We start from the raw sequence: 26006 nt of genomic DNA on the forward strand, positions 1-26006 counted from the left end.
AGGCTCATCATGAGACACGTCAAGACCCTGCTGCCCCCCTCACTGGACCCCTTACAGTTCGCGTACCGTCCCAACCGTTCAACAGATGACGCCATTGCCACCACCCTCCACCTGGCCCTAACCCACCTGGACAAAAAAGACACGTAGGTTTGAATGCTGTTCATAGACTTCAGTTCAGCATTCAACACAATCATTCCTCAGAAACTGATTGGAAAGCTGAAACTGCTGGGCCTGAACACCTCTCCCTGCAACTGGATCCCAGACTTCCTGACTGGGAGTCCTCAGTCAGTCCGGATCGGGAGCTGCATCTCCAACACCAACACACTGAGCACGGGGGCCCCCCCAGGGCTGTGTGGTCAGTCCACTGCTGTCCACTCTGCTGACCCACGACTGTGCGGCAATACACAGCTCGAACCACATCATCAAGTTCACCGATGACACGACCGTGGTGAGTTTCATCAGCAAGAATGATGAGTCAGCATACAGAGAGGAGGTGCAGCAGCTAACGGACTGGTGCAGAGCCAACAACCTGTCTCTGAATGTAAACAAAACAAAAGAGATGGTTATTGACTTCAGGAGGACACAGAGCGACCACTCTCCGCTGAACATCGACGACTTCTCCATAGAGATCATTAGGAGCACCAAATTTCTTGGTGTTCACCTGGTGGAGAATCAATCTCACCTGATCCCTCAACACCAGCTCCATAGCAAAGAAAGCCCAGCAGAGTCTCTACTTTCTGCGAAGGCTGAGAAAAGTCCAGCTCCCACCCCCCATCCTCACCACATTCTACAGAGGTTGTATTGAGAGCATCCTGAGCAGCTGCATCACGGCCTGGTTTGGAAATTGTACCATCTTGGATCGCAGGACCCTGCAGCGGATAGTGAGGTCAGCTGAGAAGATCATCGGGGTCTCTCTTCCTGCCGTTACAGACATTTACACCACACATCACATCCGTAAAGCAAACAGCATTATGAAGGACCCCACGCACCCCTCATACAAACTCTTCTTCCTCCTGCCATCTGGCAAAAGGCACCGAAGTATTCGGGCTCTCACGACCAGACTTTGTAACAGTTTCTTCCCGCAAGCCATCAGACTCCTCGATACCCAGAGCCTGGATTGACACTAACCTACTGCCCTCTACTGTGCCTACTGTCTTGTTTATTATTTATTATGGTGTATGCAGTCCTGGATAGGTCTGTAGTCTAGTATAGTTTTTATGTTTTTTCTTACGTAGTTCAGTGTAGTTTTTGTATTGTTCCATGTAGCACCATGGTGCTGGAAAACGTTGTCTCATTTTTACTATGTTCTGTACCAGCAGTTATGGTTGAAATGACAATAAAAAGTGACTTGACTTGACTGTAAGGTATTCAATCGTTAAATTCAAAGTGATTCCTGCGTCCTGACCAGAGCAAATGCTCCATGTACCTTTTCATTCAGCTGATTCTGCAACCCCTCAACCGTTCGACTAGTGTTGTCCTTCTCTGCTGACAGGGCTTCCTTCACCTGCTCCAACTCATTCCGCAGCACAGTTAACGCGCTCTCCTTCTCATCCACAGCCTGGCTTAGTGCCACCTTTTCTGAAGTCAGGGACTCAATGGTCGATGCCATCACACTGCTTGCCTGGTAGGGTCAGACAAACAGAAATTAAGTCAAGGAGGAAATTCTATGTCCAAAAGCAATTGATTGCTAAGCTATTCTGGTGAATAAATGGAGCAGGGTTCCAGACCTCACACTCTAAATTTAAAAATCATTCCTGTGTGATCTCACCTGTTTAGAGTCTTCCTGTGAGCTTTTCAAGGACACTACCTCTTCTTTCCTGGACTGCAGCTCCTCCTGTAGAGTTTCAAACTTGTGAGTCTGTTCCTGCTCCTATTGGTTTTGGGAAAGAGAATACATCATCTTTACAGTTCAGAGACACCAAACTGCCTGGGATTCTGCCTCTTTTAATAGACTTTGCAAACCCACAGAAAAAAAAAGATCTTCATCTCTGAAAACATAAAATCCTCAACTGGACTCTTCCACAATAACAACCTTCAAATTAACCCCATATCCACCAGAACTGTACAAGACTGGTGAAAATGTATCAAATAGATTCCCAAAATCATATTCCTAAAAACTGAAACTCCAAAGACAACACCATCTATTCATCCAGCACCACACACCGCAAACACATGACTTCCAAATATACATTCAATTATCTATCAAAACCGTGTGCAATCCCAATCATTTCTTCTCCAAACTGAGATGTTCCAATACAGGAGAACACTGCAGGAAAAATGCATAATTGTCCATTTTGGAAGAAAGAAACATTTAAAAAACTGATTATCTAATGCTGAGAGGTGACAAGCAGTCAAGGGACTTGGATGTCTTCGTGCATGATTGCAGGTACAAGTGAACAGCAGAGATAACAAAATGCACATTGTGCGGTGAATTGAATAGTAGTCATAGTCATACTTTATTGATCCCGAGGGAAATTTGGTTTCGTTACAGTTGCACCAACCAAGAACAGAGTATAAATGTGAAGATAGTGAGGTTTGTGCTTCATTTACGAAGAATATCAGTGAGACCACATCTGGACTACCGTGTACTGGTCTCCTTATTTAAGGATATTAATGCATTAAGCAATTCAGAGAAAGTTAAGCGGGTTCTTATCAGAAATGGGCACATTGCCCCTCAGAGGAAAACTGAATGGGTTAGGCCAGTATCCACTGAGGTTTAGAAGAGTGTGAGGGGACTTGATTGAAACGCACAAGATCCCAAGTGGTGCAGACAGCCCAGCACATCTGTAGATGTGAACTTCTCACTATTTAGGACATATACAAAGACAGGTGTGTAAAAAGGGCCCAAAGGATCATTAGAGACCCGAGTCACCCCAATCACAAACTGTTCCAGCTGCTACCATCCAGGAAACGGTTCTGCAGCATAATAGCCAGGTCCAACAGGCTCCGGGACAGTTTCTTCCACCAGGCCATCAGACTGATTAATTTATGGTGACACAACTGTATTTCTATGTTATATTGACTCTCCAGTTGTACATGATATTTATTATAAATTACTATAATTGCACATTTAGACAGATGTAACGTAAAGATTTTTACTCATATATATGAAGGGTGTAAATAATAAAAGAATTCAATTTAACAGATTGAAAGGAGAGTTGACAGAGGTATACAAAATTATGAGGGCTATAGACAGGGTAAATGCACGCAGGTGTTTTCCACTGAGGTTAAGTGGGACGACAATTAGAGGTCATTGGCCAAGGGTGAAAGGTGAAAAGTTTAAGGTGAACAAGAGGGGAAACTTCTTCACTCAGAGGGTCATGATACTGTGGAACGAGCTACCAGCACAAGTGGTGCATGTGAGCTCGATTTCAATGTTTAAATAAAGTTTGGATAGGTACATGGAGGGTAGCGGTGTGGAGGACTATGGTTGCTGGGAGTAGGTAGCTTAAATTGCTTCAGCATGAACTAGATGGGCTGAAGTGCTGTACTTCTATTATTGTATGCTCACACACAACTGAGAAGGAGACCATTCCTACACTAAATGTATGCTGACTCAGAAAGCTGTCTGATTCCCTCATTAATTTTCCCCTATTCGGTAAGGAGGAAACTGACACGGTCACAAGGGGATCGTGCACACTCCAGACGTTAGCTTTCAACCCCGATGCATTGTGCAGCACCAGCTTCACTAGCTGTAACACCGTGTCACCTTGTGGCCTCATTAAGTCTGAATCATTAATGTGTAAAAGCAGCAAGACACTGAGCGTGGAGTCTTGTGAATTCCACTGGTAACAGTTTACAATCACACCCTCACAACCACTACCTTCTGCTTCCTTGCAACTGGGCCTGTTTCTGCCACTCTCCCACACACTCGTTTGTTTTCAAGCAGTGCGCTATGTGGAACCGCCAAGATCCGTGATGACGACATCAAACACACAAACACACTGCTCTCATCAACCGGGATTCCAAATATAACATTTTGAGGTGAATTCTGTTTGGCTTTAATTTACTTCCACATGTTATGGTTTCACGTAATTATCCAGCAAACACTGCAGGAAGTGTCAGTGTGTCACCCAAAAACAGCAGCGTGACTAGGCTTGGCTGTAACCTTCCATAGCCAAACACCCACTGCCTACGTTTAAACATGAACTGGTAACTGCATAGACACAGCATTTTTGATACAGTAAGATCTCCAGACATTCCACAAGAATACTGGCAAACAGAAATAAATTCTGAGCTACATGACCTCTCAGGGCAAGTGGCTAAAACCGTAGAAAGAATTTTATACACAATCTTAAGAGAGCAAAAGGAAGAGTGGTGTTGGGAAAGAGAGTCGGCTAGGGGTGGAGGGTGTGAAAGAGGGAAGAGAGGTACATCATTAAAAAACTCAGAGGTCATTCAAGATCCAATTATGCCATTGAACTAAGGCTCCAACCTTTGGGTCAGACCCTGATTTCTTTTTATTGTAACTTGGCCGGATAGTAAACTCACTTTCTGCTGCATATCGTCTTTCAACTGCTGCACGGTTTCCTCCAGCTCCTTCTTCACCTGTTCCATGTCTTCCTGCGTCTGACGAAACGAAGTCATTTGCTTCATGACCTCTGCGTTCTGGAAAAGTTAGAGTATGGGTTGTCAGTCAGGAAAACAGGTGGACGAACAGTATGAAGCCTCAGTGACACCGCCTGGACATTGAAATCATGCCCTGGGTCAGTGTCTCTATTGGCAACTTTATAAAGTTTTGCGAGCTTCATCATTCTTATGAGTTGATTAACAATTTCATCAATTCTCCGACCTCTTATTAACTCCCTTCCTCATCCTCAAGTTATCTCTTCAAAGAATCCTACAAATTGTGCTCAGACTTTTATTGAATCATACATCAATTCAAATTATTATTGATATTCCTGCTTTGCTATTGCCATCTTAAAGACAGATCCAAATTATAAAACATGGCCCTTCCCCTAATTACATATAATTTCAAAAATGTGTTACAGCAATGCTGCTGATGATGATTCTGGAGATCATCTCTGCCTCCCTGGAATCATTTCATTGAAAAATGATTAAGTTTTCTGATTTTGTCCTGTTCCTTAATAGTCTGGTGAGTCAAGGAATTCACAGAAACCTACATCTCCTCTCCCAGCACCATTCAGGGCCCCAAAAAGTCCTTCCGGGTGAGGTGATACATCACCTGTGAGTCTGTTTAGGTCACGTACTGTATCCAGTGCTCCCGGTATGGTCTCATGTATGTCGGTGAAACCCGATGTAGATTGGGAGACCGCTTCGCCAAGCGCCTATGCTCTGTCCACCAGAAAAAGCGGGATCTCCCAGTGGCCACACATTTTAATTCCACTTCCCTTTCCCATTCTGACATGTCAGTCCATGGACTCCTCTACTGTCACAATGAGGACACACTCCAGTTGGAGGAGCAACACCTTATATATCTAGGTAGCCTCCAAACTAATGGCATGAATATCAATTTCTCGAACTTCTGGTCATGGCTCCCCTTCTCCTACACCATTCCTCATTCCCATTTCCCTCTCTGATCTTATCCCCTTACCCGCCCCATCACCTCCCTCTGGTGCTCCTCCTCCTTTTCTTTCTTCCATGGCCTTCTGTCCTCTCCTATCAGATTCCCCCATCTCCAACCATGGATCTCTTTCACTAATCAACTTTCGAGCTCTTTACTTCACCCTCCCATCCTTCCCGGCTTGACCTATCAACAGTGGTTCTTCCCCTCCTTCCCCCCACCTCCTTACTCTTTTCCCTCCGATCCTGATGAAGGGTCTCGGCACGAAACGTCGACAGTACCATTTTCCATAGATGCTGACTGGCCTGCTGAGTTCCTCCAGCATTTAGTGTGTGCTGTTTGAATAATGGTACTGGTGTTTTACTTACAAGAGGAACCACACAATGTCACTTTTTCAGCTCCACCTTCAGGTTTCCTGTCACAAAGCAGAGTGATTGCTAACAACAGCAGACACTCATTGTCAGATAGGGAAACAAGTACCATTTTACATGAATGACTTGCATCATCCAAAATAGCAATCAAATCACTGCCAACACTGAGTTGATTTTCTAGGCTAATAAACTGACCCCAAAGTGGCGCTTCCAACAAAGTGCAAACTGATGAAAGGCTGGCCTGAAATCAGACTACGCAAAACTACTAGGAGGATCCTATAGCCAAGATAAACCTGCATACTTCTCTAAATGTCAACAGAAGTCTGCAACTCCAATAAAACTAAAAATACAAGTAAATTCAGTAGGTCAAGCATTACCTACGGAGAGAAAACCAGACTGGCATTGAGGTTCGCAGGCCATAGCAAATATCAGCATGGTCCTGACTTCAGTGCTTCAGAAGTACAGAATGTGATGGATGACAGACGCAGGCAGATCTCACTGTGCACTCCACCAATAGACTCACAGACCAAGTCCAAAGGCATTCATTATATGCAGAGTCAGAGTCACTTCATACCTGGCCCCTCATTAGGCTGGTCAGCTGTCTGCAGCCTTGCCAAATAAACACAGTGTTAGCACTGGCATCGCTCTGAGAACTGCACAGTCAACACATGTTTCTGCATGTGTTTGGAGCAATGATGATCGCAGAGCGTAAGCTAGGACCAGAGCAGTCTGGCCCAGTGACGTTTTTAACTACCAATGAAAAGTCATTGACCCGAAACATTAACCGTTTCCTCCTCTCAACAAATGCTGCCTGACCAGATGAGTATTGTGAGCTATCACTAGCATTGCACCAATGACCATACTGGCACTTAATAATCAGAACAGATTGAGGCAAGCTTCCTAAAGACTTGGCTGATCTGTCGTCTGTGTGCTAATGGGACACCAGGTTTGTTCCCCGTTCTATGCTGCCTCAGAATCCTACCCCGACAAAATTGGCAACTTCAGGTAAAGCAGAAAGAAAAATGGCCAACACAGTTTTTGAAATACCATCTTAATGATACATTTTCCCATCATGTCTTGTTTCTGCGTGCCCATTGTGTCATGTTTAATTTTAGATATTGATCCTCTTACTCTTAGTTCTTAATCACTTTCCTTATACCAAGGGTAGTGCCTATCTCACCTGAGTGTGACAATTTCTTGCTGAAAAGTGCTATGAAACACATTAAAAATGTTCCTGTCTTCCGTCATCCTCCAAACCTCCCAACACTGTAATATTATTAACCTCAGTCTCTCAGCTACATCAGAATTTCTCCAGTCATTTAATCTCAATTATTACTCCCCTGATTAATTCATGTATTTAATTCATTCATTCATTACAATGTGTCTGCTTACTCAGAAATCCATCATCATCTAATTAATTAGCCTTGGTATTATTTAATCTATTTAATTTTATAAATATTCATATGGTTATTGAATCCCTCATCTCCAATTTTATTTAATCCTCCAATAATATTTATTTGACTCAAGAGATCTATTACTAACCACACAGAGTAATAGAAATTCTTACAATTACAATCCATAGTTGTCATGATTTATGATTATACTGTATTTCAAAATTTCATCCATCACATGCATATACTGTATTTACAGTGCTAATTCCATTGTAAACTGCAATATTCTTGCAGCTTTCTTATTAGGAGGGGATGCGAGTACAATACTGAAAACACTTTATCACAATTACTTTGTGTCCTGATGAGGCTACACCTGCAGTGTACGCAGTTTTGGTCTCAATGCAATGAGCATTCACCTGATTGATCCCCGAGATAGCAGGTTTTAATATAAGACTAGACTTGTGTTCTCTAAAGCTTAGAAGAATGAGAGGAAATTCCCACAAAACTTACAAAATTCTTGCAGAGCTCAACCGGGTGAATATAGGGTGGAGGTTTCCTCTGCCTGATGAACTGGAACTCACTGTCTCAGAATAAGGGACAGGCCAACGAGTATTGAGATGACAAGAAATTTCTTGAGGAAGAGAGTGATGAATCTTTGGAAATTTTTTTTTACTGCGGAAGACGGTAGAGGTGAACAATAATTTCATTCAAAACAGGAAAGTCAAGATGAGGTAGAATGACAATGTTGCAGGGGAAAGAACAGTGAGGGGTAATAACTACTAATTAGGGATGTGGATTTTGTTAATGTTGTAATGTAGCCACAGACAAAGCAGAGGAGAACAAACATGGAATGAAGTTTCAGGAACTTAATTATGTTATTCCATGTACCCATTGTTGCAACAGAAAACTGGATTTACTGTTGGACTTCTGGATAATCATTTTATTCTGTAATCAAGACCTAGTCAATTACTTAACCAAGCTTCTGTGTAATCACCATTGTTATCAATATGCCGTCTTACTGGTAATCTCAGCAACTGAGAATGTAAAAGCTGTACCAAATTGGAGGTTGATCGGCTTTGTTTGGTCTCCTAGTGCACACCATATCTTTTTTAAATAAATTACCCATTAATTCGAACACCAACTCCATGTGGCCTTTCAGTTTGCTCCTACAGGCAGAGAGAGTTGAAGGGCCAAATGGCCACTCCCGCTCCTCCTGTTTTATCTTTTATTATCTTGTCCAGCTGCAATTTAAATCATTTATTCCAGAGATGAGGGGATGAGTCTATGAGGAAAGAATGTGACTATACCCACTGAAATTCAGAATAAGAGGCGATCTTAAAAGAAACAAAATTATGAAAGGGATAGATAGAAGTAGGGAAGTTGCTTCCACTGGTAGGTAAGACTTGAACTAGGGGACATTGCCTCAAGAGGGAGCAGATTTAGTACAGTGATAGGGAGGAGCTGTTTTTGGCAGAGACGAGTGAATCTGTGCAATTCTCTGCCCAGTAGAAGCTGCCTCAGTAAACACATCAGTTAGATAGATTCTTGCACAGTAGAGGATTGAGGGTTATGGGGGAAAAGGCAGGTAGGTGGAGCTAAGTCTACAGCCAGATCAGCCATGATCTTATCGAATGGTGGATCAGGCTCAACAGGCAAGATGGGCAACTCCCATTCCTATTTTCTGTGTCCTTGTGTTCCTGTTTTCCTCCTCCTCCTCTCAGCTCTGCCCTTCTGTCCAACAACATTTATACTAACATTGGGAAAATGTTGGGTGCTGTTGGTAAAATAAATTATGATGGTGGGGTATCCAATGGCACTGCCCAGCACACATGCATAAGCTTTCAATTTGAATGTTGGGGCCCCAATAAAGATGTTTGCTGATGTTTGCCTGCGTAGGTATCTGTAACAAAATTCTAGGATACCAAATAGATAGATAGATAGAAAAGTGGCTAAATTATACTCAAGCTAGAGAAATATGAAATAATTCATTTGGGAAGAGCAAACAGCATAATGGAATACATAATTATCAGCAAGATACAGAAAGAATTTGAGGAGCAGTGAAAATCCACAGATCGCTGAAGGCAACAGGATGGGCAGCTGATTAAAATGTAACATGGCAAATGTAACAATTGTCTTTCTTGGCTGAGGCACAAAATGAAATGGATCGCAAGTAATCCAAACATTATTTAATACATTCCTTAGGCCATGAGTACAGCACTACAGGAAGAATGGGGTAGCACAGGAGAGGAAGCAGAGGAGATACAGAAGATGACTTGGACACAAGATGAAAGATGTTACACTGACATTATACAAGACCTTGGTGACACCAAACCTGCCTTACTGTGAACAATTTTAGTCCATTTATAGAAAACAGATGCACTTCCCATAGAACGAGTGCAGTGACACTAGTTCCTGAGAAGGTGGGTCTGTCAAATCAGGAAAGAAGAAGTAGGCCTGGTCTCTGTTCTCTGGATTTCAGAGGTGAGCTCACAGAATTAAGGGGTAAATATGGGGCAGGATGTTTTGCCCAGCTGAGGAGCCCCAAACCAGGGTTCACAGTCTCTCAATAAGAGGCAGGTCTGTCAGTGACTGCACTCAGAACACAGTTAGGCACATTCCTGGATTTTAGAAGCACATGTGAGGCTAGGACAGGATTAAAGGGCTTGAAAACCCCTTTCTCTACAAGGCACCAGAACAAACCAATATCTCTCTGACTGTTTGTCAGACACCTTATCCGCACTCCTCACCCCAGCTCCATTTTGAAAACTGTAGCTCCATCAGCCTTCCCAAAGTTCTGTTTTAACTTAGATATAGTGTTTTTTTGTCTAGTGTGAGAGGGCATGCATTAAAAGTGAGAGGGAGAAAGTTCAAAGGAAACATGCACAAGGCAAAGTTTTTAAAAAAAAAATTTTTAATACAGAGAGTGATGGGTACTTACAATACTCTACTGGGGTGGTGGCTGAGGGAAATGGTAAGATCCTCAATAGGCTCTTAGATGGGCACACATGAATGTGCACAGAATGGGGATGGGGGCGAGGGGACAGACTATCAGCATGCAGAAGGGATTTGTGTAATTGGACATCATTAGCTTAGCTCAGGACAACATTGTGGGTGGAAGGCCTGTACCTATGCGTGTCTGTGTTCCAGTTCCTTTTGTAGGAGCTTAAAGGATTTTGCACGTTTTGGCCAACAGATGGCGCTCGAATTGCAGAAACAACTGGGAAATTTCTCCCCAGGTCGATTTCAATTTTATAAAAACAAAATGCTTCAAGCAGTTATTCTGATTAGCCACGAGTGCTCGCATTATTTTTAAATACCAAATTTAAGTGCTTGAGAGTACAAAGCATGCAGAAGAAGGAAGTGCCAGTGATGATCTCCCATTCACCCACTGAACTCAAAATTCAGCAAGCTACACGCCCAGTCTAGCAGTCATTCCCTGATGCCAAAGATTGTAATCTACTGCAAATCCACCCCCAAATTAGGCACTAAATCACCTAGTCCAATATCCAGCTCATTCAGATCAAATTTCAGTTCAAGGACTTCTGCTTCCCTTCAACCATTTGAACAAACCTGCACGACCCTATTCACAGCCACACTACAACCACATTGACCACTTCGCATTATGATGGGATCTTTTATTTTTGTTGCTTCTAATTCTGATCTTTCTTGCAAAATTAACGTATAATTTGTGCTTAATATGTGATAACTACACTCACTTGCCCCATCACTGAAATGCTCCTATGACCAATGATCTCACTTTAAGGACCAGCTCATTATTATATGTTGTTATTTATTTCTACTTATTTATGTTTGCATTCGTAGAGTTTGTTGTTTTCTGCACTCTGGTTGATCTTTCACTAATCCTGTTAGTGTTACTATCCTGCAGATTTGCTGAGTATGCCCTCAAGAAAATGAATCTCGAGGTTGTACATGGTGATACATATGTACTTTGATAATAAAATTTACTTTGAACTTTGGATGTTGTGTTATCCAGAGCTACGTGCCCGTGATGGTGCTGCAAGTTCATTTGTCATTACACCTGTGCAGACATGTACCAATGTGAATTAAAGTAAACTTTGACTTTAACATCCAAGCCAGTTAAATTTCCAAGGTCAGTTTCCTTCCTAATGATTTCAATTCTCCAATCAATCGCAAATATATATTAGAAAGAATTTTGTAAAATTTCACTGATTTATATTTACATCCATATGTTGTACTAAGAATGGAGTACGCACTAGTGCCCACTTAAATCATAGTTTTAACAAGCATTCAAAAATGCTGTTTGAGTAGTTACGGTTTCACAAGTTTCAGTTTCAGATACTGTATATCCCAGAAGAATGTTAATGGCTCCTGTTATACTGTGACACTCAGGTGAATGAATGTCTGCTATTTGAGAGGCTGCAGGAGACTAATCACCTACTGCAGACAAGTCCCTGATCTGCGGAAAAAACAAGGCAATGGTAACTACACCTTCCTGAAAACTCAGAATGACAATGTATTTGAGATGATGGGGATTATACTTTTATCTGATCCATAGCTGAATAAAGATGTCAAGTTAATAACAATGAGCCAACCTTTGTGAATTAACCCCTTGTGAACTGAATTGGGCAGTATCAGTGGAAAGAGAAGCAGTTAACATTTCATTTCCAGGACTCTTCAACTGGAACAAACACTGAAAGATCTCAGGTCTGAAAGATCGACTGTTTCTCTTGCCATAGATGTTGCCTGACCTCCTAAGTGTCTCCAACATTTTCTATTTTTATTTCCAGCATCTCCAGTTTTTTTATTTAAACAACAAGATTAGCTGTTTCTGATATATTGACCAAATTAAGATTTAATCACATTTCTTGACTTATGCTTAAGAGATGGTGCGCAGAATTCAAAGTGTCAGAAGGTGAGACACTCTCTGCATGATAGCCAGCCTCTGACTTGCTTTTGTTGCCAACTACTTCTGGCTGGTCCACTTGAGCTCCTGGTCAATAATGACCACCAGGATGTGGATGGTGGGGACTTAACAAGGGGAATGCAGTGAGTTGTGAACTCAGTCAGCTCCATCATGAGCACCAGCCTCCGTAGTATCCAGGACACCGTCAAGGAGCAATGTGAAGGCACAAACTCAATGATTCAGGAAAAGCCCTCTACCATTGGATTTCTGACTGGACATTGAACAATTGGAGTTGTTCGCCTTGATGACATTGGCTTTATCATAGTGTGAGTAGTGTTCCTTAATGCTACTCTCTATTAAGTGCTGCCCAGACTTCAAGAGCAGTCACTCTCACCTGCCCACTGGAATTCAACTCTTTCGTTTATATCTAGACTAAGGCTGAAATTAAATTGTGAGCTAAATGGATCTGGAAATATCCAATCTGGACAACAGCCGGCAGGTTATTGATGAGTAAGTGCCACCCGATAGCACAAGAGATGGTGTTTCTTTATTATCCTAATGATCGAGGGTAGATTGATTGGGCAGTAATTACTAGTCTGATGGTTCCATCCTACTTTTTGTGAAGAGGGCTTACCTGGGCAATCTGCCACATGGCTGGCAAAATGCCAGTGTTGTGACCATATTGGAAGAGCTTGATCAGAGGCCCTGAAGTCCTGGTCTTCATTGCCACTGCTGACAAGTGGCACATGTTGATAATCCATGCACCAATATGTTAATACATCAAGTTAAATATTCACATTTGGGTGGCCTTGAACTGATGATTTTAATTCCTCTTTATTACAACTGCACAAAGTTAACTTTTGCTCAGTTTCGTCTCTTGATATCCTCATTTTGCTTATTCACCGGAAACTAAATTTGACCCAGTGGCCTTTAATCACAAGGAGCTTTGCCTTGTGAGACAGATTACAGAGACCTCCCATAATAAGTTCTTCAGCTAATTTAGTGATAAGTACACATCTCATATTGCAGATGTTTATGGAGACTGCTAAGAATAAAATTATAACAAATTTATCGTTAGTAATGGGGAAGTTTCTGCTGAGCCACAGACCAAATCAACAAGTCCCATCTATCCATTCCACAACTCAACAGGCCACCTCCAAATCCTTAGCTTGAGCAGCAATTGCTGCTAAATCTTTCTAAGGTGAATGCTCCCATCAGGACAAGGGACACAAATACCTTGACCAATATGAGCTCATTCATCAAACACTTGAGCTCAGTGATCAATCTCATCATTTAGCTACCAGCAATTTGGCTGACTTCAACTGATCACACCATTGCCACCTCCAGTAACAGACAAACTCAACAACTCAACAAGCTCCTCATCTCCTCGATTTGGGCAGCCAAGTGGACAGTTATTATCTTTAAAAAAAAGACAAAGCATCCTTACAGAAGATTCAAGAAATTTACATGCAAATTAAGATGCAAGGGAATTTTTTTAAAAATAGATTATCAAGTAACAGCAATTAGATTAAATCCAGTACAGCAGATTGCCAGTTTTTTTCCTCTTTGATCCAATCATTTTGCTTTATCTCTCATTGCCATTACGGGAATTCACTCCCTTTCCAGATAATGATTCCTTCGACAGTCTCTCTGATTAAATGGAGACTGTTTCCAGCACTGCAGCCCAGGAAACCCACCTCATTATTTTCCTATCTACCTTCAAACCCTCTGAAGGATCTCTTCCTTTAAGTAAGTCTTGTGACTCCACAACTCTCTAAGCTCCTTTTACTTTTATCTGCTCACTGCTCAGCTGTATCGAGTCACACAGAAACATAATCCTACTCCAGGATCCCCATCAAATAAACCGCTATTACTTGTTCCCAACTGATCACAATAATGTTTCCTCTCACACTGAACAGGATGCCGGATATGATGTGGTTGAGCGAATCAGAGATAAAAGGAATGAGCAAGTTTGACAAACAACTTCTGCTAGTTCAGTGCTTCAGAAAAAAGTCCTTGCTTCCCATATAATATCACCTGCTGATTAATTCCCCATATTCAACTTATGAAGCTAGCTGCTCTTGCCATTTTTACTTTAGAGAATAAAACTCACATTTCCTCCAAAAGCAATAGTCCAGTTTGTGCTAAACGGCTCCAAAAGGAACGGCTGATGAACAGCCGCAGCTGGACTTGGGCTGTGGATACACATGGTGAATCGCAGGTGTCTATAACAAACCGGTCTTCTGATGGAGATGCCCCTGACTACCTCCTGTGCTGATGGACTCATTCAGCACAGTGGTGAAGGGCAGAAATGAGAACAGGGTCCAGATGCACTCTGCATCTGGCCCTCAGCTTCACGTCAGCGAGGGGATGGTCTCCAAATAGCAGCTACTTACAAATGAAAAAATAATTCCTCAGCTTTACTTTGCTTAACTTAATAGTTTTAATTGGTTACTGTTAAAAACGCTTAAAAGCTTATAAAATGCCCTTAGTGATCCTCGCAGAATGAAACCACTTCATTTCATTGTCTGGCTCTCCACATCTAGAACTCTAAGTGTGGGAGGATGGGGTGGGCGGGGGGTGGTAACAGGTACTGTTGCAGGCAGGGCTGGGTGCAGGAAAACCTTGGCTTTATACATAGAATTTAATGTATGCATAAACAAAATACCTTAATATCGTGTTTGTCTTTAAAGAACTGGAAATATCAATAGAACAGGCAGCCCAATATTACTACCTAATATCCAATAAATATGTTTAAATGTTGTATCTGATTGGTTCAGAGACCTCGTAGTGCTCAGTCCTTTCTGTAAAATCAAAAATTACTGCCTAATTGAACTCTTCCTCGTACTCATTTTTTTAAAAATCAAACAAAAACATTGCCAACAAAAAGCACAATTATACAGATGAATATTTAATTGATGTGGCTAAAGACATGTAGGTCAAAACAATAGAAGTCAAACCTGTGGAAATCAGAAGTAAAGGGCTTCAAAACCTTAGGAAATGAAACAACTAATTCTGGTCAATGAGTAACCTTGCAAGAGACGCAACCACATTTCATGCGGGGAGTTAGTCTCACGACAACTACTGAGGAAGATTTGCATTTAGGACATTGCAAAGCACTTTACGACAATAATTCCATGTGATTGTAGTATGGGAGTACTGTAACGTAACCATTTTGTACTCAGCAAACCCCCACTGACACCACAATGATCAGGCAACTTGCTTTAGAAACGTCAATGTTGGGGGAAACACCGGCCAGGATCTGGATACAACTCTGAACTTTTCCTCGAAACTTATCATGGTAGCCTTTATGTCCTTTCTGTGAGACCTGAAGGGACTCATATTAAATGTCTCTTCTGAAAGCTGTCATCTCCAACACTCCTGCAACGCACTGTGATCTGAGACGCCTCCATTCAAATCTCTGGAGTGTGACTTGGACCCTCAAACTTCTGACTCACACACAAAATGCTGCCTGGCCTGCTGCGTTCCACCAGCATTTTGTGTGTGCTGCTTGAATTTCCAGGATCTGCAGAGTTTCTCGTGTTTGCATTTTTAAACTCCTGACTCAGGGGAGATTCCTGCCAACTGCGTCACAGCTTCCAAATGTAAAGACAAGATGGTCTGCAGACTCTGGAAATCTTGAGCAACACACACAAAACACTGGAAGAATTCAGCAGCTCAGGAAATATCTATTGAGGGAAATAACCAGTTGACATTTTGAGCTGAGACTCTTCACCAGACCCGCTGTGTTGCTCCAAATGTAAAGGTTGCTACAAGTAATCATTGAAAGAGACGAGGATTTAGCACTGATTATAGAGGATTATGGAGGACACTGATTACAAACAAGATTACCCTTGACCACACAACATAATTTGTCCTCAGAACCTGAGGAAATTATGAGAGAAAAACACTGACCAATCGTTTACATTAGTTGGGGCTCAATGTCAATAATCTCCTGCCTCCCCATTACAGATATTCCACCCCCCCGCCACCGCTTCAGTGCATTCTGCTCAGAGTTACAAAAGTTGCAAACTCACGTCCCACTCCAGAGACGCGTGTGCACAATTCAACTGAACAAACCCTATAATGATGGGTACTACAAAGCCACAGGCTTTGCCTTTTGCCTTAAACATTAAAATGAGGCTGTAGCTAACTTCACAGATGGAATAAAACTTCCTGCACACCATTCAATGCAAAGTGGTAGCTCTCCCAGTACTGAAACCATTAATTAAAATATCATTCTGGCAACAACTAACTGTCTCATTTTCTACACTGCAACAGTAATTGCTCTTAAAAAGCACTTTGGGGAATCCAAACATTATAAATGATGCAATATAAATGTAAGATGCTTTCTACATTGGTGGCCAAATATGCACTCAGTGGACTCAATAACCTTAATTACACAACAAAGCAGCCAAAATCCAGGACAGGATTTGCAACCATGATGAGTCAGAGCAACCTAAAAGCTATAAGGCAAAAGCACAGTCACTGGTAGTAAGTTTGCAAATGACATCAAAATACGAGGGGTGATTGATAAGTTCGTGGCCCAAGATAGAAGGAGTCCATTTTAGAAAACCTAGCACATTTATTTTTCAACATAGTCCCCTCCTACATCTACACACTTAGTCCAGCGGTCGTGGAGCATATGGATCCCTTCTTTGTAGAAGTGGTCCACAGCAGGGGTGATTGATAAGTTCGTGGCCTAAGGTAGAAGGAGATATTAACTTCAAACTTTCTGCATTTTCACTCAAAGAGTTGAACTGCACATGCATGTAATGAGAGCATCTTGGACTTCCAGGTGGTCCACAGCAGGGGTGATTGATAGGTTTGTGGCCTAAGGTAGAAGGAGATGAGTTATTAACTTCAAACTTTCTGCATTATCACTCAGAGTTGAACTGCACGTGCATGTAACGAGAGCGTCTTGGACCTCCAGGTGGTCCACAGCAGGGGTGATTGATACGTTCGTGGCCTAAGGGAGAAGGAGTTGAGTTATACAGCTCTCGTTACATGCATGTACAGTTCAACTCTGAGCAAAAATACAGGACGTTTGAAGTTAATAACTCATCTCCTTCTACCTTAGGCCACGAACTTATCAATCACCCCCGCTGCGGACCACTTCTTCTACAAAGAAGGAGTCCGTATGCTCCATGACCAAGTGTGTAAATGTAGGAAAAATAAATGTGCTAGGTTTTCTAAAATTGACTCCTAGGTTATCAGGATTTAAAAAGCGATCTTCATTAGCGGGGTAAATGAAGATGAGGAATGGCAAACAGGGTGTTGCTCTTTGTGAAGATGTACGAGTGCTGGAGATTTACAGATGATGGTAGAGCCTGGTGAGTATTGCAGTACAGAGGAACCCAAGAGTACGTAGTTCTCTGGAAGCGGTGTCGCAGGTAGGCAGAGTGGTGAAGAAGGTTTTTGCCATGCTGACCTTCCCACATCAGGGCACCAAGTCCAGACATCGGGCCGCTCTGCTGCAGCTGTACAAGATGTAGCTGAGGCTGCTTTTGGAACACTGCTCATTTTGGTCCCCCTTCACAGAAAGATATTATTAAACTGGAAGGCATGCAGAGGAGATTTACGAGGATATTACCGGAACTGAAGGACCGAGTTATGCTGAGGCAGGTTGGGATCTTTTCTCAATGGAGTGAAAAAGAATGAGGGGTAATCTTACACAGGTGTATAAAATAATGAGGCACATACTACAGACTGTGTGAATGCATACAGTCTTTCTCCCCAGGATGGAGAATCAAGAACTCGAGGGCACAGGCTTAAGATAATAAGGGAGAAATTTAAAATAAGAACCTGATGGGCAACTTTTTCAACCAAACAGTAGTCAGTATATGAAGTGACTGAGGCAGGTATTTTAACAACATTTAAAAGATACTTGGACAGGTGGATAGACACGGAAGGTTTAGATTCTAAACTTTCGAAGGAAATGGGCCAAACTAGCTGAGATGGGAACCTGGGTCAGCATGAACCAGCTGGGCAGAAGGGACTGTTTCCATGAGGAAGGATGTTCAGTGGGAGAACTGGGGTGGAGAAAGAACACCGGAGAGATTCAGAGGTTAATACAGAACTTTTCGCAACCTCAGAATTTCCCAAGAGCCCCAACATCAAGGGAAAACTTTTGATGGTTAGTCACTGCTAGAAATGTACACCCATCTGATCAATTCACGAACAGACAGTCTGTTTGACTGCTGTTAGTTGAGGGATAAAGATCATCTAAGATTGGATGTGTCTCACTTCATTCCTTTTCCTTTTTGGAAGAGTGATGTGATTTTTTTTATGTCTATCTCGGAGGGCAGCACCTTTGAGAGTACAGTACTCTCACAGCACTGGATGAATGTGGCAGCAGAGATATTTAAGGGTATGTAGAAAGCAATTATTTAACTAGTTGGGGTGATATAGAGCAATTTAAGAGTAAGCACCAGATCTTTCAATTGTGATAAGAAGCATACTGGAATTCGTACACACGTCAAATGATGCCAGTCCTGAGTTTGAGAGATTTTAAGGAACATGAGAAGACGACAGCTTTAGAGAATTGATCCCAGATTGGTCATGATCTGAGAGTGAGGAAAGACCCGAGGTTTGATTGATTTAAGCATCCAGCCGAATTGGAAAGGTATGGCAGAGTCCAGGCCCCAGAGCATATTGAAGCAATAAGGCCTAGGTCCAAGAACAAGGAACGACCCACTGTTTGGACAATTTGCCCAAATTGAAAAGGTCAGGGTGTCGGGACCGGAGGTGAGGGACAGGATGCTTCTGGTCACTGATCCACAACATTTACTTGTCTCGGCTCTGCTTTGCGCTGACCTGAGGCTGTGACGTGCTCCAGGAGCTGTGATGCCTGGATTTGCGTCTCTGGACTCGCTTTCATACAACTTCAGTTCTGAATACCATTCGCTTACATTTAATGTTTGCACGGTTTGTTGTTTTCTCCTCTGGGTCTTTTTTTAATGGGTTCTTTTGGGTTTCTTTGTTTTGTGGCTGCTTCTAAGGAGACAAATCTCAAGGTTGTAAAAATGTATACACATTTTGATAATAAATGTACTTTGAACTTTGATTCTACTCAATGGCAAAACACACTCAAAGGACCAAATGACCTTCCGCCTGTTCTTAATTCTCTGCAGTGAACTTTGAGTGAACAATCTTCACACCCACAGTCAAAAGCGCTATCAACATAGCTGTATTTGTCAATGGACATATGATTGCACACATCTGTAGTAATCCCACAGCTGCAGCAGCTCCAGTCTTTGATACTTCACTTTCCGCGGGCTGCAAATCAAGCCTCTGCTGAAGGGGACCCACCTTTCGGAGCAAATCTGCATGGTTCTGAACCAGTTCGGTGTACTTTTCTTTCAATTTTGTGTATCTTTGTTCATTGGCTTGAGCTTTACCTGGAGATGAAAAGGGAAAAAAACCTCAATCGTCCCATCTGAAATTTGTCACCAGGGTTAGTAGCTCTGAAGCATTAAACTGTCTAAGTTTCATCAACTGAGCAGGCTGTCAGTGGTCAAAATCCAGCAAGGTGTAAGGTTCAGTCTGCACTGTAAACTGAGCTATTTGATCCCAGACAGGTAGGTGCCACTAACTGCTTCACCTTAGCAACAAGAGACACGGGTCACCCATCATCATTTCTAATTCATAACCCGCCCCTGGAAAATGTGGGAGTGTAAATGTCAGGGGAGGGACTCAGGGCACAATACTTCTCATGGACTAACAGCCCACTTACATGGTAAAAGTTATTTTCTATTGAGAGACGAACTGCTTTCAGAAACAGAAGGTAAAAAAAAATCATTAATTCGTTCTGTAGTACTTTGAGTGCTGTGGACTCTTTCTTTTGAGTTTTGGATCCCAATAAAAATGATATAAGACACGGGCAAAGATCAGGGTGATCATCACCGGCGCAAACCCGCACCTTAAAGGGCAAAGAGCTAACTTGAAGGTGGCTTCTGAACCCACTTGGTTAAGGTATCACATGATAACACAGTGATCCATGGTTGATTGGTTAAGACCATCACCAAGTTCATTCTTGACAGTATTTTCATTCCAGTTAGAGGCATAACAGCAAAATAAAAACACCACACAACACGTTTGCTGCTCTCTGATGTGAATGTGGAACTTACGTTCAATCTCCGTCAGGCTCTTCTGAGCTTTCTCCGTGTCATCTTGCTTCTTCTTCACCTCCTCAAGTTCCGCCTTCACAAACTCGTTCTCATCCAAAGCCTGCTGCTTCAGGTGCCGTTGCTCAGCGAGCTCAGCCTCCAGCTCACTGATCCGGCCCCTCAGCTGAGAGATCAGGCGCTTGCTCTGGAGTGAGAAGACCACGACATCCAGGTTGAACATTAAACAGGTAAAACAAGATAGACCCAAAGACAGAGCACAGAAGCTGTGAACTGTTGACAGATACACTACAAAATGTCAAAGGACAGTCCATTTTTTCAATATTAAAACTCTACATTTACTTCAAAATCCAGTGGCTCAAGAAGCTGACGTTCATTATTAAGGACCCTCACCATCTACACAAACCTCTGTCACCTGCCCTGCCTTACTCCCTAACAGGAGATATAGTATCGCACACTCTCTCACTGGGACTTCCATGTACTGATTAAGGAAACTTTCCTGAACATACTTAACAAACTCTTTCCCATCCAGCCCTTTCACAGTCAACATGTGCAAAGTTAAAATCACCACTATCATAACCTAATGTTTCTTCAAAGAGTCAGTGATCTCTGCAGATTTGCTCCTCTAAATCCTGCGGACTGTTAGGCAGTCTGTAATATAATCTCGACAACGTGGTCACACCTTACTTATTTCTCACTTCTACCCATAAAGCCTCATTAGACGAGCTCTCCAGTCTGTCCTGACCAAGCACTGCCTTAACATTTTCACTGACTGGTAATGCTATAACGTTCTCTTTAACCCCTCCCATTCTATCGTGTCTAAAACTGAACCCTAGAACACTGAACTGTCAGTCTTACCCTTCCGGCAATCAAGTCTCACTAATGGCTGCAATGTCATAATTCCATATGCTGATCCATGCCCTAAGCTCATCCACCTTTCCGACAATACTCCTTGCATTGAAATATTGACACAAATCAGAACATTATTCCCACCGCGTTCAACCTTTCAATTCGTGTCTTTGTACGTAGGCTTAACAACATCCCCCTGTGACTCGAGTTTGAACACCGCCCCCCCCCCCCCAGTGCAGCACAAACAAGACCTCCTGAGAGGATATTAGTACCCCTACCGTTAAGGTGCAAACCACCCAGCCTGTACTTGTCCCACATTCCCTAGAAGAGAGCCCAGTGTTCCAAAAATCTGAAACCCTCCCTCCTGCACCATCTCCCTAGCCACTTGTTAAACTGTATGATTTTACTAATTCCTATGATCACAACCCTGGAGTTCCTGTCCTTTAACTTAGCACCTAAGTCCCTGACCTGCTTTGCTGGATCTCAACAGCCATACCTCCACGTCATTATTACCAACATGGACCATGACCTCTGGCTGCTCACCTTCCCACCTAGGAAAGTAGTGGACTCAATCTGAGATGTCCCTGTCCCTGGCACCCAGGAGGCAATATACCATCTGAGAATCTTGTTCTCGTCCAAAGAACTTCCTTCCTGTTGCCCTAACCAACAAATCCCCTGTCACTACAGCTCACCTCTTCTCCTCACTTCCCTCTGAGCCACAGAGTCAGACTCACTGCCAGAGACCTGGCCACTGTGGCTTTCCTCTGTGAGCTCATCTCCCCAACAGTATCCAAAGTGGCATACCTGCTGTTAAGGGGAATGGCCACAGGGGTATTCTGCACTGGCTGCCTACCCCCTTTCAACCCTCCTGACAGTCACCCAGTTATCTGAGTCCTGCAACTTCGGTGTAACTATCTCCCTGTATGTCCTGTCTATCACCCCCTCAGCTTCCGAATAATGTGGAGCTCAGCTAGTTCCAACTCCAACTCCTTAACACAGTATGCTAGAAGCTACAGCTGGATGCACCTTGCAGGTGAAGTTCTCAAGGACACTGGAGGTCACCCTGCCTTCCCACATTCCACGAGAGGAGCATTCCACTGTCCTGCCTGGCAACCCCACTGCTCTTAATGTGCAATAGGAAAGAATAAATATCGGAAAAAAATCCAGCAATGGCCTATGCTTCTCCTCACCAAAGCCTTGATTCTCCACTCTAACACTAGCCCACTTACACAATGATCACTCCACTTAAACCTAACTTCTCTCTATTGGATCTTGCCAAGTGCCTAATTGTGCACAATCCCACGTCTCCTCAGGAACTGTGGTGCACAAAATGTGTTGACTGCCCCCGCTCATTTCTTTTAAACTCTTTCTCTACACAATCCAATGTCTCCTTGGTAACTGTGGCGCGTAAAATGTGCCAACTGTTGCTTAAGCTCTTTCTTCCTCAATGCAATCCAATGTTTCCTCGGGAACTGTGGCAAGCAAAACGTGCCGGCGGACACCACACTCATTTTAAACTCATTCCCTCTCCTGAATTCAAATCCAATGTCTCCTCGGGAACTGTGGCAAGCAAAATGTGCCAATGAACATCACTCACTCTTTCAAACTCTCTATCTCTCTCTCCCCCCCCCCCCCGCCCCAAACCAAGGTCTTCTTGGGAACAGTAGCGCACAAAATCCATATCAAAAATATTCTCAAGCCCTCAAGCTGGATTACCCACAGCAAGGTCAGGTTTAGAGTCCCATTTTAATTTTATACCAGAGTGTACAATATACAAGACAGTCTCAAATACAAACCCACTAGTGAGCTTGGGGAGCAAAAGATGCTTCCATTTATATCAGACAAGTGGACTTGTAATCTCTGCAATGATGTTTGTTGTTTGCTCACCAGGCTGGTCTAACACATCACTACCCAACACCACCAACCAACAGTGAGTTGTGTTTCCATATTAAGATGTTGAACAACTTTTCTTAACTGGCTTGATTTCAATGGTTAATAGGTCAACTAAAATTGCAGGCAAAGTAGTTTCAAAACTAATTAATGACTATTATTTCCACAATATTTTCAGCCTTCAGGCTCAAATGCTTTGTCCAGACCCTGCCCACATGTAAACAGATTAACCTTGTAATTATACTACTGGAAGCTTTCCACAGTCTCAGTCAACACAGTATGAAAACAGCATTAGACCCTAATGACATCATTGCAGTAACAGTCAAATTATCTGATTACTGAGGTTTCCAGGAACCACAGCCACCGATGTTCATGGATTCATTAGGACTTGAAAGAAAATAACAACTCCTGAAATAGACTTAAGCCAGCTCTTGGTTCACATAAACTTGCACCACAATTTTAATTTAATCTTTAATTAGACCAAGCTGACAATGAGAGTAGCAGTTTGGGCAAATGGGGGCAGCATACCAGATGCACCAAGCGTGGAGTTAAACAGGCAGGCAGGAGCAGAGCTTCTGCAGCCAAGATTGGCAGTCATCAGCACTCCAACCAGGCTGCATCTTCAAATCAAAAATCAAATCAAGTTTAATTATCATTCAACCATACATGGATACAGCCGAACGAAACAGCGTTCCCCCGGGGCCAAGGTGCAAAACGTACATAGTTCATTCAAAAGAGCGCACAAAAAAAGTCACAAAAAAACACATACAGTCCCAGACCGTGAGCGACATGTCCTGTAAATTGATGTTACAGTTCCCAGCAATACAGTCTGTTATTCCACCGATCAAACACTGGAGGGCAGCACTGAAGGGAGAGGCCAGTCTTAATCAAGCATGGATGCCACGCTACACCGCCTCTGGCATCTCTTCAGCATCAGCATGGCCTGAAGCCTACAGCTCCTCCAACCAAGGATACACAGCTCCCACGCTGCCTTTCTGGCCACCAAGGGAAACAGGCTTGTGGCATCTTACGTTATCAGTATCCAACAAGGTCTTGCAATTGCAAAAGAAAGGCCCAAAACAAACCCACAGCTTCAATGCACGCGGACTTCATGCATCAACTCCAATGCTTCTGGAGTAGCAGCCAACAACACAGTTCTCCTCTGAACTCAATCCGGCTCCTTCTCAGACCTGCCAGCCGGCTATTCCGATCAATGAGCAGCGACAGATGCGGTAGACTTGCTGTACCGGAAGTTCTTGGAGTCTAGTATACTCTTGCAATCATAAAAAAAACACATTTAACAAAGGAAAAAAAACACCTATGGCTGGCCCTGAGAGACTGCTGCCTCCAAATGCACCGCCACCTTATCAGAAGATTCTTTCACCGGGAGGCCAGCTCCCAGCTCATCAGAATGGGTCAATGAAGTATGGAGCAAATGGTTAGCTGCAATAGCAAGAGCAGCTTTGGTAGCTGGTGAGGAGCTCAGCCAAGGCTCACTGGCCAAAGTTGTACCTGGAAACAACTGAAAATATTTCAACTACTTTAACAAAATCTGTGAAGAAATTTTACTTCCTTTCTCCAGAAGCTGATGCCTCCCATTCATTTCAGTGGGCTGGACTCTTTTGTGCCTGGTTAAACTAGCTCTGTTTCAGAGGGCAGATTTTCACCCTGAGAGCAGGGAGATAGACATCATTTGCTGCTGCCACATCAGACTCTATAGCGAGTTCACCAGTGCAGCAGAAGTGCCCCCCGCTAGCACTCTGCTGCTCAGAGGCGGCACTATGTTGGTATAACCTATTTACTATTGACCGATCCATATAACTCATGCTTTATGAAGAGTTATGCCTTTATTCATTATGGCTCCACGATGAAATTTGAGTAAAGTCAGCCCCCCATTTTTTCCTTTCATCAATAGTGATTTTGGTTCATAATCTCATAGGTGAAATTATCCTTTAATATAATTCAAGTTTCTTGAAAATGCTGCAACGTTGTTATCAAAGAATATCATTCCAATCATACAATACTACAGAGCTGTGGGTAAAATTTCAAAATGGTTTACTTAATGTGGTAGACGGCAAGTTCATGGGGAGCTTAGGGCCAGAGGGAGGCCACCAGGAATTGGGGACCGATTTCCATCCGCTGAGTTTTAGGTAATCTGCTGACACTTTGAAGGTTGGAAAGCCAGAGAGTTGTAAAGTAGAATCAAGAAGTGAAAGTGCTTGGATGAGCATTCCAGCAGCAGTTGGATTGAGGCAATGACAGAACTGAATGAGAGTGTGACGGAGAAATATTGTGGTCTTTATGATGCCGACTTCAGGGCTGAATAAAATGCCCCAGTTGACAACAACCTGAAATAACCAGGCGAGTGTTGCTAATCGGGTTTTCGCAGTGATCAAAGATATTCCCTGTCTCCCACCAACACATCATCCACCCTCACAGCTGATTGTTTCTAGAATCTTCTGTCTCTACTTCAGACAGCTTGAAAAGGCCCAGGACTGCAAATGCACATGGGTCATGATCCTCGTTAATGTCGGAATAATTTTATTTTAAATGGCAACTTGCAGTGCTGTTAATCAACACATTTAGTTTGCTCGAACGTATCGTGTAGCTATAGAAAAGCTGAGTAAACTTACAACTCACCTCTGCTTTGAAATTCGCCAACTCATCCTTCAGAGCTGCAATTTCCTTGTAGAGTTGTTCAATCAACTTATCCCTGAAAATAAATAAATTCATGAGAGCAAGTGCGCAGAAGAAAGTAAACTCCACTGTGAACTAATTCCCGGGGTAAGAGTATGGGCAGTTACCTGCCTATTTCAATAGAGCTACTGACTCACAAGAAATTGTGCAGACAACGGAAATGTTGAGCAATACGCGCTGAATGGTGAAGGAGATCAGTAGGTCGGGCAGCATCTGATGAAGGGTTTCGTCCTGAAATAATAACAATTTATTTTCCTCCATAGCTGCTGCCTG

General features: G+C 42.9%; 1 protein-coding gene across 5 annotated transcripts in view; it reads right to left on the reverse strand.

The window, feature by feature from the left end:
* Positions 1–26006, reverse strand: part of hip1 (huntingtin interacting protein 1) — a 331165-nt gene that overhangs the window by 42989 nt on the left and 262170 nt on the right. For all 5 annotated transcript variants that reach the window (XM_063031277.1, XM_063031274.1, XM_063031278.1 and 2 more), the window contains 6 exons: positions 25677–25749; positions 20301–20484; positions 19483–19571; positions 4492–4608; positions 1769–1870; positions 1427–1621 (listed from right to left, as the gene is read on the reverse strand). In XM_063031277.1, the coding sequence (XP_062887347.1) occupies positions 1427–1621; positions 1769–1870; positions 4492–4608; positions 19483–19571; positions 20301–20484; positions 25677–25749 (760 nt within the window). The remainder of the gene's footprint in view (positions 1–1426; positions 1622–1768; positions 1871–4491; positions 4609–19482; positions 19572–20300; positions 20485–25676; positions 25750–26006) is intronic.

The sequence above is a fragment of the Mobula hypostoma genome, chromosome 23 (assembly GCF_963921235.1).
Source record: "Mobula hypostoma chromosome 23, sMobHyp1.1, whole genome shotgun sequence".
Lineage (NCBI taxonomy): Eukaryota > Metazoa > Chordata > Chondrichthyes > Myliobatiformes > Myliobatidae > Mobula > Mobula hypostoma.